We start from the raw sequence: 14,011 nt of genomic DNA on the forward strand, positions 1-14,011 counted from the left end.
ATCGGAGATCGACAAAACACTCCAGCATCTCCCCCCGTGTAAAGAATACAGGCTCCCCCCCCATCACCAGGTCACACTCCGGGAAAACACCCGCCCCTCCCACTTCACATAAAATGTTAGTGTAGTGGGACACCCACTTATCTGAAATACAGCAAGGATCAGCCTTGTTCGGAATGTCAAACACTCTACTAAGCTCCAAAAGAGCTGACAGTTATTGTTTAAAACCTCTTGTTCTAACCTTTCCCACTGTTTCACTGCGTGTTCCCTCCTTCGTTTTCAACAGCTTTTTGTAATCAGATTTAAGAGCATGTAATTGGCCGTAGTTCATGTCTCCACATTTCATTGCCCCATTGATCTTCCATTTCAGGGCCCTACATTCCTGATCAAACCAAACTGCACCCCCACATTTTGACCTTTCTGGCTAATTCCTACCCTGGAGCAGTTTCCTACATTCACAAAATATTAGCTCTAATAGTTCTTCATAGCAGTTAATACACGCTACGCCATCCAATCGGGTGTCCTAGAACTCTTGCAACTTATCTACAACCCTAGGTACCTTCAGGGTCATCTCCTAATGGCCTTGCCTTTTACGCAAAGGCGCTGGAATGCCTTCTTGCCATTTTCCTCCACCTGAGCAGGGGCCTGTGCAGAGAACTCCATAGCCACAACCACTGGGAAATGGTCACTGGCCAAACAGGCTACCACCTCAAATCTGGTAATACTAGCAAAGGAGTAGCCATCTACCAAACAGTAGTCTATAACAGATCCATGTTTGCCCAGTCTACAGGTACATTTTGGGGGGCATTCCCCACTGAATTCAACCAGGTGGTATTACTTCATAAAATCACTCAACTCTTTACCCCGGCTGTCTTCTCTTGTATTCAACTGACATCTAGCCGGGATACCATGCTCTAACTCAGTTGACAACAGTCCACCCGGTCCCCCGCTGATAATCCCAGCTAGGTGTTAAAATTGCCTACAATAAGAACCTTACATGGGATTTCACGCTCCAGAAGTTCCCCCAACACCTACATCTAACAAACATTCGCTGATTGACAATTTCTGGGCGTATGTACACATTCACCACCAGCAGGTCCATTATACCTGGCCTGGTTTTCAACAGAATAACCACTGCGTACCCATTACCGACCGCCACCCTTTAAACTGACCAGAGTGGGGATGTACTAATTTAAGTAAGCACCCCCTACTCCTCCTCCCTTTGCCTACACCTTTTCACTCTGGTACAAAACGAACATCATTTCTGAGTGTCGGAGCAGCCTTAACCCACGTTTCTTGTAGGCAGATGATATCATAACCAGTGATAAAAGGGATCCATTCCTCATCGATAATGTTGCTGTTTAACCTGGCCACATTCCAAGAAATCAGTTTAAAGTTGCTGCTCTTGACCCGTGCTGTTAGCCCTAGAGGCAATTCTGCCTACCCCTGTATGATGGAAATTGGCTGGGGAACAGCCATACACATTGTCCTTGGCTTTCCTAGAGATCGCCTTAACAGGTCTTACATTAATTGGGAGTCTCCAATCAACCTGAGGGGCTTTTGGAGGGTGGGGGGCGGAGGAGTGCAGCTTGCTACTAACAAATTTGGCTAAATGCTCCTCCCAAATTCCAAGTCCTCGCCGTCTCCACTCCAGTCCACCCCTGGTACAATAGCCTCATGCCAAGTGCCGTGTTGGTGGCATATTTTAGCTGCAAAGTCTAGAAAAATCTCAATGCCCATGTTAGCCAGCAAGTCTCTGCAATGGAACACGCAAGCTCTAATACATGGATTGTTAAATACTATGCGCAACTTACACCCACCACAGAACATACAGTTTGAAGAAATACAGACATGAGAAAATGTTTTAAACAAGATACCTTCCAAACCCAAAACAGTCCCTAGGGCTCTGACAAATAGTCTCTTATATGAGTTTTTATTACCTTGGGACCTGCCTCTGAAAGTACAAATTAAACTCAACTGCCTCCAGTCCTCAAGGGGATCAGGCCTTGCATTTTCATAGTTTAGAATTGCAGGGTGGGCAGATGGCTCTGGGGTAGTCTTCAAACGCAAGGCTGGTTGACCCAAGGCAGCTGGTTGTGAACGCATAGGTCGGCTCTAGGGGCCGCTTGGCTTGGGAGGAATCAAGCTTTGCAAAGTCTGACACTTGGCTGGAACTGCCTCCTTATTCATATATATCAGACTCGGATCAACCCTGCTCGGCCGGTCACTGGCTGCAACATTGGCCTGACCATTTGCTGCTACAAGACCCTCCTCTTCTTGAACAGGATTTTTCCGGTGGTGTGGAGAAATCAAATCCAAGCTAGCCACTGGCCTTGGCTTTTCCCAAAACTGTACCCACACTCAATCTTGGGCTACCTGGTGAGTCGAACTATCAACATTCTGAGTTTCAAGCAGCCTACCCTTGACTTTACCTGCCCCGGCTCGGGCATGGCAAATCTCAGAGCCCAACCCGTTACAACACCCCACCTTCGGGTCTACAGTATTTGTCCTGGGGCCAAGTGGGAGTGGAATCCGATCAGCCAGTTTGTCTATAACTTCCAGGCAAATAGCCCGATCAGCCCTTTCTGTTATCAGAGCCCTAAGTGCCTGGCACATGTTTTCCATGCTCGCCAGCCTTTCGATACTATTTGCCATGAAAACATTCTCCTCAGTACCTGGTTCGCCATGCACTGAATCTGCATCACTCAATGAGGTATTTATTGCGGACCATGGTGTCAGATGCCAAGGATCTTCCTCTTGATTTTACCGGGGCCATGCCCCTCTTGTAGCTCTGGTCACTCCCCAGTATGTCGTAGATAGCTCAGGCAACCTCTGGAATTAGCCAAAAGATAAGATGAAATTGGCAGAACCTCACCAGAGCTCCAGACCATCTCTGGTGAAGTAGGCTCCATTTCCCCCTCCACTAGGTGGGCCTTCTGGACTGTGGCTTCCTTCGCCAAAATAGCCAAAATAGGAGATACGTGGCTACGTCCATGCTGCTTGGTCCCCGGTGGACAGTCTCTGCACCTGTCGGGCCAGCCTCGTATGCAGCTTGGGGGCGGGTGCAGATGTTGATATACCCACACATCTCTCATCATACAGCCGCCTGTAGAGTGCTGCAGGGCTTCTAGGATCGATTTGTTTAACGAGAGCACGTCTTATTGAGAGGCCATCTACGGCCTCTTCCCGGGCATGAATTTCACTGACCGCTAATGGTACTGTACATGGCGGGTTTAAGTTTGCCACAGCAGACCTCCCCCTAAAGATCTCCCAATGAAGTTGGCATATCAGGTCCCTTTAGCATATCCAACAGCTGGAAATTGGAAATGGGACAGGGACTTCACCTAAAGAAGGCAAGTATAAACCCATGGCGGCAGTGCCCTCACCATGGATTATTTCACTGGCTTCCTGTGGGTCAATTACCCAATCAGCAGCAGGGGTGGCTAATTTGGCCTGGCTCCTTAGCCCCCACTAGCCTGACAGAGTCTTGTAGCAGGCACCTTACTGCTGCGGATCCCCTTTCTTTTCAGGGGTGTAAAGGGTGCCAGTCAGTCCTTAAGGGGCTAGCTTCCCACCTAACTTCTTGCTTTTCTTCCACACCACATCGAAAAGGTCTGATGCCCACTTGACCCGTCAGGCTGTCGAGAACCCAATCTGATATGCAGCCAGCACTCCAGCCCACTACGTAGTTCGCGGAAGACAGTAGCTGTGTGCAACAACACAGCAACTCACTCACAGCCCCCCCACCCCTTCCTAGCCATAAGTTTTTTCCCAGCAAGTCCACCTAAGCCTGTTCTTGTTCCTATTCCGGTTTCTTATCCTGCAGAGTGCACTCACTACTAGAGACGGGTAGGCTGGCAGGGTCTGAAGGGGGGGGGCAAGATAGAGGCAGGGGAAAGATGGTTGTGAGCCCTGTAAGCACACCCGCTGTAAGCACTGTGAGCTCAGTGTGCAGGGATGCATCGAGTGCAGGGGTACAGGGCACAAGTAGCTCAATAGCTGAAGTGCCTGCTCAAGTACCTGCCGTCGCCTCAGTGGGCTGTGATCCTTAGGCTCCCTCACAGTTGCTCTCACTTCCTCACAGTGGGTAACGTGGGTGCTCTCTGACAAGCAGGGATCAACAGTGTAAAGGTTACAGCAACGCTTGGCTCCACGCAGCGAACACCATGAAACAAATCTCGCTGTGAGCAGGCAAGCAAAAAGCTAAAGGAAAGGAAAGGACCTAACAGCGTCCCAACAGCTCTGTGTCAAGCCGCACTACAGCTTTTCTGTAGCCGCCTCCGTCACAGTGCCAGGGTAAATGAGTTGCAATTATAGTGCTGGGGCGTACAGATGCTGTGTGTTCCAAAGCCGGAGCTAGCTCCAAAGTAGGCAGCTGTGGTTTCTAAAAGTTTTACCAAAGTTGAGGCTTGGCCAAAAAACAATTCGCACAGCTAACCTGAATTGCTCCGACACTTTTGGGGTAGGAGAGGGCATGGGGAAAACATGTCTAGGTTCACCAGTGGTAAGTTGGGGCTTGAGTCCTCCAATTCAAATCTGTCCTTTATATTTAGTGAAATTTACTGGATGAAGCGGAGTGAGTTTTGGATGAAGACGATTCGATTTGAGATTTGGTGCCGATACTTATTTTTCTTGTTGGTCTTCTCCAGTCTCTCAAAACACTCCCTCAAAGTGGTGTGTCAGATATTGGGACTTAAATATATTTCTCCAGTGTGAATCGATCAACTCACCGCCATTGGCAGATTTGCAGTCCGCTTTCTGACCGTCTTTGGATGCATTGTGCGCTAAAAACACAATTATCTGTGTCACGTTAACAGATACAAGGGAGGTGCAGATCGGACACAGCCATCATGTAATCACAGTTGTCCCAGGACTTAACACCTGGCTAATGAGACATCAAAGGAAAACTGTCAAGAAGTGGCTTAGTCGTAAAAATGCTCCTGCGTGTGAATGCTAAAAAGAAAGAGAGGAAGATGGCATCAAATTCTGAATGTTCAAGGAATGAAGTCCCCATTCTGAACTTGTTCTTGAACAGCTCCAGATAGATGTACCAGAAAGTAATTTCAGTACATCCCATTCCACTCTCTGAAGCACTTACTAGATCCATGGTGGCTTTCGCCAGGAGCTGTGAAATGTCCAGCAGGATATGATCTGAGGTTTGTCTTGGGTCGACGGAGAAAAAGGTGACAGTACCCGGAGAATACACCTGAAAGGCCGAGTCTCACAAATGGTCCTCATCCATCCTGGGAAAATCATTTATAGCCTCTCAAACACTGGTGAGGAATGGTGGAAGGCCCAATGAAAGAGGATTGGAGGCCAAGGTGGAGACAGAGGAGGCAGTAACATTAAGATGCACATCTACATTTTGTGGGTGAATGGAATACATTTGCCGTGATTTGCCTTGATGCACATGTCGATGGGAATGAGCACAGGGAGCAGCCCCTAACAAAGGATGTGGGGGTAGGGTTGCTGCAGAGCCATATACAGCGGCCTGCCGTGGCCTTGAACAACTTACCTTTCCACGGCTAATTGGCCTTTGAACCAAACACATTGGCTCTGTCAAAGTGCATGTCATCATGCGTGCACCCAGAGTTACAATTCACAAATACCTCCTAATGACAGAGTCAGAGCCCATGGAGCACACCACTCAATGTGTAGAGTCCAGTACTGTCTGAAATTGTTTGGGACCCTCCTTGCCATTAGAAACCACTTCGGCAAACCTCATTACAAGTGAAGGTTGCCAGTTGCCTACTTGAGCATGTCCCAAAGGGTGTGGTGATGATGTTTAACGCTGCAGGATGCATTAACTGTCCTAAAAGCGTAACTGCCAGAGGTAAAGATATTTCTCTCAAGAGACATCACGTTTTTTAGTCACTCTATCTGGCTGCAAAATAGAGTGTGTGGCAACCTTGGAACCTGCTCAGGGTTCACAATTGCCAGGAGTCGGGAGTTATTTATCTCCTGCTTGATGCAGAGAAAGCCCTGGTTAGCTTGACACCCACAGTTTCCAGGAGCTACCTTTCACTACCAGGGCAACTGGTGCCATAGAAACATACCTAGTGACTAACTATGGATGATTGGATAAGGCGTCTAAAGGAGCATTAGAACACATGTATTTAATGGGCCGGATAATAATCGAGAAACTTTTATAGTTTGCCTCCCATGTGGACGATAGATTTCCAACTTGCTTTGTACCAACTCTTTAATCCCCAATGATAGCTCCTGCCTACAAGGGAGTTGCTTTTAGCTCCTGCTCAACATATACTTATTTCGATCCCTGCCGCTGTACAGACTTGAAAGATCAGGCTCTAGTCACTCGGATGAGTTAAATGGAAAGAGACGGTGGACTCTGTGCAGAGGTCTGTCAGATTGTGCTTTTTTTGGTTACAAAAGGAGGGGCATTAGGCATTACATAGGCTTGGCAATCATGCACTGAAAAGGCATGCTGCGTTGGCATGAGGTAATGCAGGAAGCTTGCACGAAATCAAGTTCCAGAGAGAGGTCAAGGCAGTTGGAAGTTTACATGCCAGGTTCTTATGACCTACATCCTGCTCATGGAATTCCTTTGGGTAGTCCCAAAAGGTTCCCACATACACAGACTGCAGACCGGAGGGAATTGGGTCCCACTCCCCATAAAACAATCTGGCCAAACTTAGCCAGGTATTGAATTCTGGAGGTTGTAACAAACCTTTGGCCCTTGGATTCTGCTAGAGAGTAACCAGTATTAGGGTGGACTAGAAAAAGTGGCTGGGCTACCATACAAGAACGCACAACCGCATACAGGGAAGACAACTTTGGATTTCAATGCTAGATCAAGTAAATAGGTGTACGGTGGCAGGCAGGTGGGAGGGTCCAGCCTTGGAAGGTGCAGCAGGATCTTCTTCTACTGCCAGCACTAGGGCCTTAGCAAGCAATGTCAGAATTTCCTACCTGAACTCCATTCACTACTCTGTTATAGAGATGGAAGCTGGGAATGTACCAATCCTTTGGTTAATCCTTTGACTATGAAGCAGACAGCCAAGAATGGCAATGATAGTGCCTGCTTCAAGAGGACAAACAAGAGAGACACTTGAAGGAAGATGAGCTCAAGGAATGAGAACTCGAGTGATCTTTCTGCTTCCTTATGGGTCAAAGACTCTACTTGGAGAGGGTTTTGACGCCCTTGTGCAGAGAGGTAAAGACTTTAGTGGCATGCTCACTTGGATGCAAGTATCAGGCACCCACATTCTTCTAAGCAGTTATCGGGATCTGGGGACCAAATGCATCACAGGTGTGTATATGGCAGTGATATGAGATTTGCAGTCTTAACTCAAAGTGAGAGGACATTGTCTCTGAAACAAAACGGTTGTATTCCAATAGCGTCTGAGCAAACAGAAACAAGCAACTAAGGACATGGGCCTCAGTTGGACATCTGGACCTTTCGCTACCAAAAGGTAGAGAGTAGCCTCTGCAGTGCATCCACTATATGCTGAAAATGTTTCCAAAGCATGACTTGCACTTTAAAGAAAATTTCTGAGATCAAGCACCTCTGGGAAAAAATAATCTATTAGGATTTACAGCAGAATGTGAAAACAATGGACCACTTGTACAAGATAAAGTGTATAACTTATCATGCACAATTTGAGAACATTTTCTGTTGGTTATATTTTCATATTTAAGTAGCATGCATGGTAGTCGTTTCTCTTCTGACCTTGTCGTCTAAATCATCATCACTTTCATCGATTTCCTCTTGACGAAGATTCCACTCATATTCTACGTGGATGTGCGGGTTTAGTTTTCCTTCCACAGCTTGAGAAAGCTAAAATACAAAGTATTTCAATCTTTACTGTTCCAAGTAAAAAGGTAATTTCTTCTGAATCATGCATTTTATAAAGTGCACAAAGCCACAAAGCTTACTTTAGATATATAGGCAATGCCTACATTATTAAACTTCTTGTGATCTGTATTTGGAACAAATCCCAATTTGCTTTTGTCAAGTTAAGCAAATCAGTTGTATATTTGTAAACTTAAAAATGAGTTAACATATATATTACAATAAATCACTTGTCCTACTTCAGTTGCACTAACATTGAAACGCACAAATAAAACCTGTGGATCGTGATGCGATAACTAAAGTAGGAAGATCTACTGTTCAATATCAGTGACTTTGATTTCCCCAATTATTGTATTTCATGAATCCAAATAATCTCTTTTCTAAAAAAAAAAAATATCTGAACCTATTCAGGCTAATCCATTGTTAAGATGCATTTTCAAAATCAACACTGTGGGTGGAGGTTTGGAGTAATTACTATTATGGTGAACAGGAAGACAGAGAGAACTAGCCAACCCCAATCAAGTTATGGTTGGAGAACGGCATGGCTCTGTCTCAGAAGGGCTGTGAGAGTAGTTTAAGGCTACAATGAGTCCACACAGAACACCACCAATAATTCAAATTAAACAAATAAGTACAACAATATATGATTTATTAGGCCTTTAAAATACACATTACACAAGTAAAACCTCTAGTTGAACATTGTCACACACTGTAACATAGATATACACATTCACCCTTGGGAGAAGAAAGACAGCATATACTTCGATAACCAGTGAAACACACAGACGTACTTATACACACGACATTCAGTAAAGGCACTTAGAATAACCACAGAATACCTCCCTGAACACTTAATGAGCCCCGTCATAAGATTGTTTGGGGCCTGTTAGGGATAATTCTCAAATCTGTGCTAACCCCCTTCAACCTTAGAGATCCCCAGCTCTTTTGCTGGACTTTAGGACTTTAAATGTTTATCCTGAGTGAGAGACCTTTTTCTCACTCTCTCATGTATTTTTGATCTGATTTGGACACTGTTTGTTTTTGGAGTTTGACAAACTCCATAGGCATCTAAATTTGTATTGTGACACACAGCACCTTCAGTGCAGTGTCACAGAGAGGTCCCTTGGATTTCTCATAAGGTTTAAATACCTTCTTTTGGGTGAACTACTGTTCCGAAGAGTAGTAAAGTGAAATTGACTTTACTTACCTGTTTTTCCTATGTAGGTCCAGCACACCCCATTTTATGTGGAAGTGCTGGGAGGTTACTTAGTAGCCCCTTTTCCTACTTAATCATGTAACATTTTTTATGTTACCCTCACTGCTTTAAATGGCTGGTGGCAGTGGTTTAATTTTTCTACCATTGTGTGTTTCTACCGCAGGCTGAATCCGCAGTATGCAGTAGTGCACCCATGGGTGCCCATTTTGTCAAAATGGCCCCCATCTTCTTTCTTCTTGCTTGTGAGGTCTTTCTTGGGATTTACTCTGCGCGCCAAACCAGGTTTAACCCCTTTGTTCGTTTTACTTTTGAAGGGCTATAGTGCTGAAACACACCTCTGGCTACAGTGTGTCTTGCAGGGCAGGAATCGAGGGAGAGGCCCGAAACTCCCTGTCCTTAGTGTCTGTGGTTACCTGAATGAACCCATTGCTGATTGGCTGGCTGGCTGTCCTTATAGGATAGCCACCCTGCTGTGTGAGTGACAGCTAGGCTGTGCATGAATGGGAGAAACCTGCATAAAAGGCAAGGCTTCTTGAACTGAAGACAGTCGACCACTGGACGAAACATCCGACGAAGGAAACTGGAAGAGAAGCTTGCTGCACCCTCCTGGACCGTTGAACTGCCCTGTGAAGCCGTGCTGCAGTGTTAATGCTCTCCAAATCGACTAGAGAAGCCCCGGAACAGACAACTTCTTCCCTTGTGTTGGTGGGACCAACTAACCCCAAGACGAACTTTGCTGGAGGACCTTCCCCAACTGGCTGTACTTCTTTGCTGCTGCTGGAACCGAGTGCCAGGGGTCAAGAAATCTGAAGTCGCGTGCACCGTCTTTAATCCGGACCAGAGCTCCAGGAAGATCCTGAGGACCCTCCCGAAGCAGGAAGATGCAAGCCCGAGTCACCTCACCAGAGTGCTGGACTCCAGAAGCAAGGGAAGCCCTTCAAGTTTCCAAGATCCACGGTGGTGCCATTTGCCGGTAGCTGAAATCGTGAAGTGCCGCTGAACTGAAGAGAGCCCGTAGCTGTCGCTGACCTTCAAACTGCAGTGCAGGAGTCCTCCAGACGTCCTCCCTATTGTCCCCACGACTGAGGCCCAGGAACCCAGGATCTGCAAGACTGCAACCAGAACAGAAGCCAGCTGGATCATCATCTTCAAACCTAAGGTACTGTGTTCGCTAAGTACTTAACTCTTGTTTGTAGCTTGCTTGTTCTCACTGGAGACTTGCAGTAGCTGCTTTTAGCAGAGTTGATTCCAGCTCTCCCCTTCACAAGCCTAACAGCTTGTGGCCCAACAGTGTTTTTATTACAAATTCTCTAAACTTTGTGCAAGATCCTTGTGCTATCTAAAGAAGTGCCTCAGCTCCATAGACATTGTTCAAATTGGCTTTGGCTGTCCTGGCTCCCTGCATACTTTTATGACACAGTGACTTTGATTACAACTGTCCCTTATAGGTGGTGCATAAGTTTAACTTGTATTGCTGGGAAAGATATAAACTAGACTTCATTGCTCTTAGAACCTGTTAACCCTTTTCCTTCCCTAACCTTTTCCTTTTCCACAATCTCATAATTGTATTAAGTGCAAAAAGTGATATATAAATGCCAATACTGTCCTAGTAATTGAAGTCACCTCAGGGTGCAGGAAGTGTGTGCGAGGCATCCCAAAAGGGTATCTACTTGTTTATCTTAAATCTGAGAAAGTGTTAAGAAGTGTATTATTATTATTGCATATTGCCCTTCTTAAGGTTAGGGTTATTTAAAACTGACCGTTGTTATACTTCCCAGGTAGGTTTATAGAGAGATTCGGAAAATGGCAGTAGTACTAACCAAAAAGTCATAAAGGTAAGTGGGGTTCAGGGAAGCAAACCAACTACATCCCAGTTACTAGGATAGGCCTAGGAAGGGATTATTGACCAGGTGATCACCAACGAAAATCAGGAAAGAGTAGTTAAGGAACAGGAATTTACACGCACGTAACCCTATGGGGAACAGGGTAGGAAATGGACAGGTATGTTAACATAACCAATTGACACAGTTGAGGTTCAGGAATCCGCTGTGGACATAATCTTCTGTGCTTGGTCCGCTCGAGGAAGGCCCAGGCGTTGCAGGTGCAGAGGTCGCTTTCAGATGCAGTATTTAGTTTCGGTCGGTCACAGCGCTTAGTAATCTGTTCAAGACACCTTCCAGCTTAACAACCAAAAGAAGAAAAGATGAAGACTTCTATGGTGCAGGTGACCTCAGGTCACCTCTAGGATGCATCGAAGATGGATTGCAATGGGAGTTCCAATGGTCAAGCAGCGACAGGCAACCTTCCAGGGACAGAGAAAGCAGCAGGTTGCACATGGTTTCGGTTGATGCAAGAAGTATGAAAATGCAGCCACAGGCGTCTTGTTGTACAAGTTGAAAAACTTCCAAGTTCCAAGGAAGCACTCAGAATGGGGACGGCTGCAGGGAGGTGGCCCAGGAGGGAGCTGGTCAGTCCACCGTTTGGTCCAGGGACACACATGAAGCATCAGATCCTTGAGCAGGGGTTGAGACTGGTTGTTCCCACCGGTCTAGTGGTCCAAGCACTGAGAAGGGTCTTCTTAAGATCAAGCAGAGGAGCAGGGCTTCACCAAGACTTCACTGGAGTTGCTGCTGGACAGCAGCAAGGGTCGACCTTGGGTCATCAACTGGCTGCTCTTCTTCGTAGAGGGCTTGTCTACAATGGGGATATGAAGAATGGCTGCAAGATTCCTCCTTTTATCCAAGATAATGTCTGGAAGCTTGCCCAGGTTCTCCAATGCTAAGGATTGGCAGCATTCAAACAGGTAGTGGCTATCCTGCTGGTACTGAGAACATTCCCAAAGTCCATCTCTACAACAGAGCAGTGGAGGGAGTTCAGGTAGAAAATGCGGGCATTGCTCGCTAAGGCCCTAGTGCTGGCAGTAGAAGCAGGGCCTGCTGCATGTTCCAAGGCTTGCAGTTGACCCTCCCCCATCTGCCCGCCACTGCACACCTATGTACCTGGTCTAGCCTTCAAAGCCAAAGGTTTCTTCTACCCTCTATGCGGTTGCGCCTTGCAGTATGGTAGCCCCAGTCATAGATAGCCATTGGCCAGCATATATGTCCAGCAACAGACATTCAGGCATCTGGATGTGTACTGGGACCATAAAGTACCATCCCCAACATACGGGCTCACACAGAAATTGCTCCCCTTCTCCTGCAAAAACAGCAGCTTTCCCCAGGAAAAGGCATTCACCATATGGCATTTCCTGACCTCAGAAGGCAGGAATAAGGCCAGAGAACAATATGGCCAAAGGACGAGCAAAAACCTTGTGGCAGGCCAAATTAGGGTGCTAGCCAACTTTAGTAGTCCTTTGCAGTAATTGCAAAAGTACAGGAATAAAAAGTATACAACACAGAAGGAGAACTTACCTTACCATAATGTTCTTTCTATGGATTCTCCTCCCACAGATTTCTCATCTTGATAGATATCCCTTGACAGCTCGGCTGCTCGAAACCTTTTTCCCCACAGGGGGCGTAGTGGACCTCGACTCGGCCATCAATCCATCTTGTGCTGTGGTCGATCGTCGGCTCCGGTCAGGAAAACGGAAAATGGAAGGAAGCTAACCTGCCTAAATTTGGCAACTATGGAACAGAAATACGTTACTCACCGTAGTGACTAAAGTACTCTTAGTCCATAGTCCCCTTTCCTCCATGCTGCATGGGTGTACCTCGCAAGGGACAGGCGATGGAACCTTTTTCACCAGAAAAATCTTCTTCCCCTCTAAATTGTGGAGGCGTGGAGGCGTGGCCCTAGGATCATTCGCTGCCCTGACTCTGCCCTCCGGCGCCACACCTCAGTCCCCAAAGACGCGTCGACAATAGAAATATCATTGCCTAATGACACCAGATTATTAGGGGGAGGATGGTGGGACGTATGGAGGAAAGGGGACTATGGACTAAGTACGTTAGTCACTACGGTGAGTAACTTATAATTACACTTACGTCCCGTCCCCTTTCCTCCATACTGCATGGGCAATTACAACTGAATGTAGCCCCAGCGTGGAGAGGAGACCCTCATTAAGCAAACAGGTCCCGGAGAACCGCCTATCCGAAAGCTGCATCTGATCTGGAGCCGGCATCCAAACAGCAATGGTTGCAGAAAGTCAAGCGAGTGGCCCATGTGGCCGCCCTGCTTATGACCTGCCAGGGGACATGGCGGCGAAAGGCAATGGCCGTTGCCTTGGCCCTGACCGCGCGGGCATGCATGTTCGCCGGAAGGGGTCTATGCTGGCCCTCGTACGCTTCCTTGATGGCCGAGACCATCCAGCGGGCGATGGAGGCTTTGGAGGCCTGATAGCCAGACCTGGCACCTCCAAAGGTGATGAATAGGGCATCTGACTTGTGGAAGCCATTGGTCCTGTCCAGGTAGAATTTTCAGGCACACCTGACATCCAGGCAGTGCAGAACTCTCTGAGGCTCGTCGTTTGGGTCCGCAAAGACTGTAGGAAGGACGATGATCTCATTTAAGTGAAAGGCTGATGGCACCTTAGGTAAAAATGCCGGATGGGTCCGCAGGACCACCTTGTCCTCGTGAAAGGTGGTGTACGGCTCTGAGGCGACTAGGGCTTGGATCTCGCCGACCCTGCGTGCCGATGTGAGGCCGACTAGCAGGGCCGTCTTGATGGTGACCAGCCTGTTGTCTGCAGTCGCCATAGGCTCAAAAAGCTTGTGCACGGGGGCACCCAAGACCAGATTCAAATCCCACACGGGTTGTGGCTTCCTGATGGGCGGGTAGAGCCTAGCGAGCCCGGCCAAATGACTCCTGATGATCGGGTTGGAGAAGACCCCTTCGTCGGAGTTCCTATAGGCCCCAATGGCTGAGAGGTATGTGCGGCAGGTGCACGCCAGTGTTGGAGAGGTGAGCTGAGAATGACAGCACATCGTCCAATGAGCAAGCCAGCGGGTGGATATCCTTGGAGTGAGCCCAGTGGCAGAACCCGGTCC

The 14,011-nt window shown here is 47.3% G+C and overlaps 1 protein-coding gene across 5 annotated transcripts in view; it reads right to left on the reverse strand.

The window, feature by feature from the left end:
• ASAP1 (ArfGAP with SH3 domain, ankyrin repeat and PH domain 1) overlaps window positions 1-14,011 on the reverse strand; it is a 2,617,237-nt gene that overhangs the window by 810,985 nt on the left and 1,792,241 nt on the right. For all 5 annotated transcript variants that reach the window (XM_069621633.1, XM_069621635.1, XM_069621634.1 and 2 more), the window contains one exon: window positions 7,688-7,795. In XM_069621633.1, the coding sequence (XP_069477734.1) occupies window positions 7,688-7,795 (108 nt within the window). The remainder of the gene's footprint in view (window positions 1-7,687; window positions 7,796-14,011) is intronic.

Source organism: Ambystoma mexicanum, chromosome 5q, assembly GCF_040938575.1.
Source record: "Ambystoma mexicanum isolate Mex_15411 chromosome 5q, UKY_AmexF1_1, whole genome shotgun sequence".
Taxonomy (NCBI): domain Eukaryota; kingdom Metazoa; phylum Chordata; class Amphibia; order Caudata; family Ambystomatidae; genus Ambystoma; species Ambystoma mexicanum.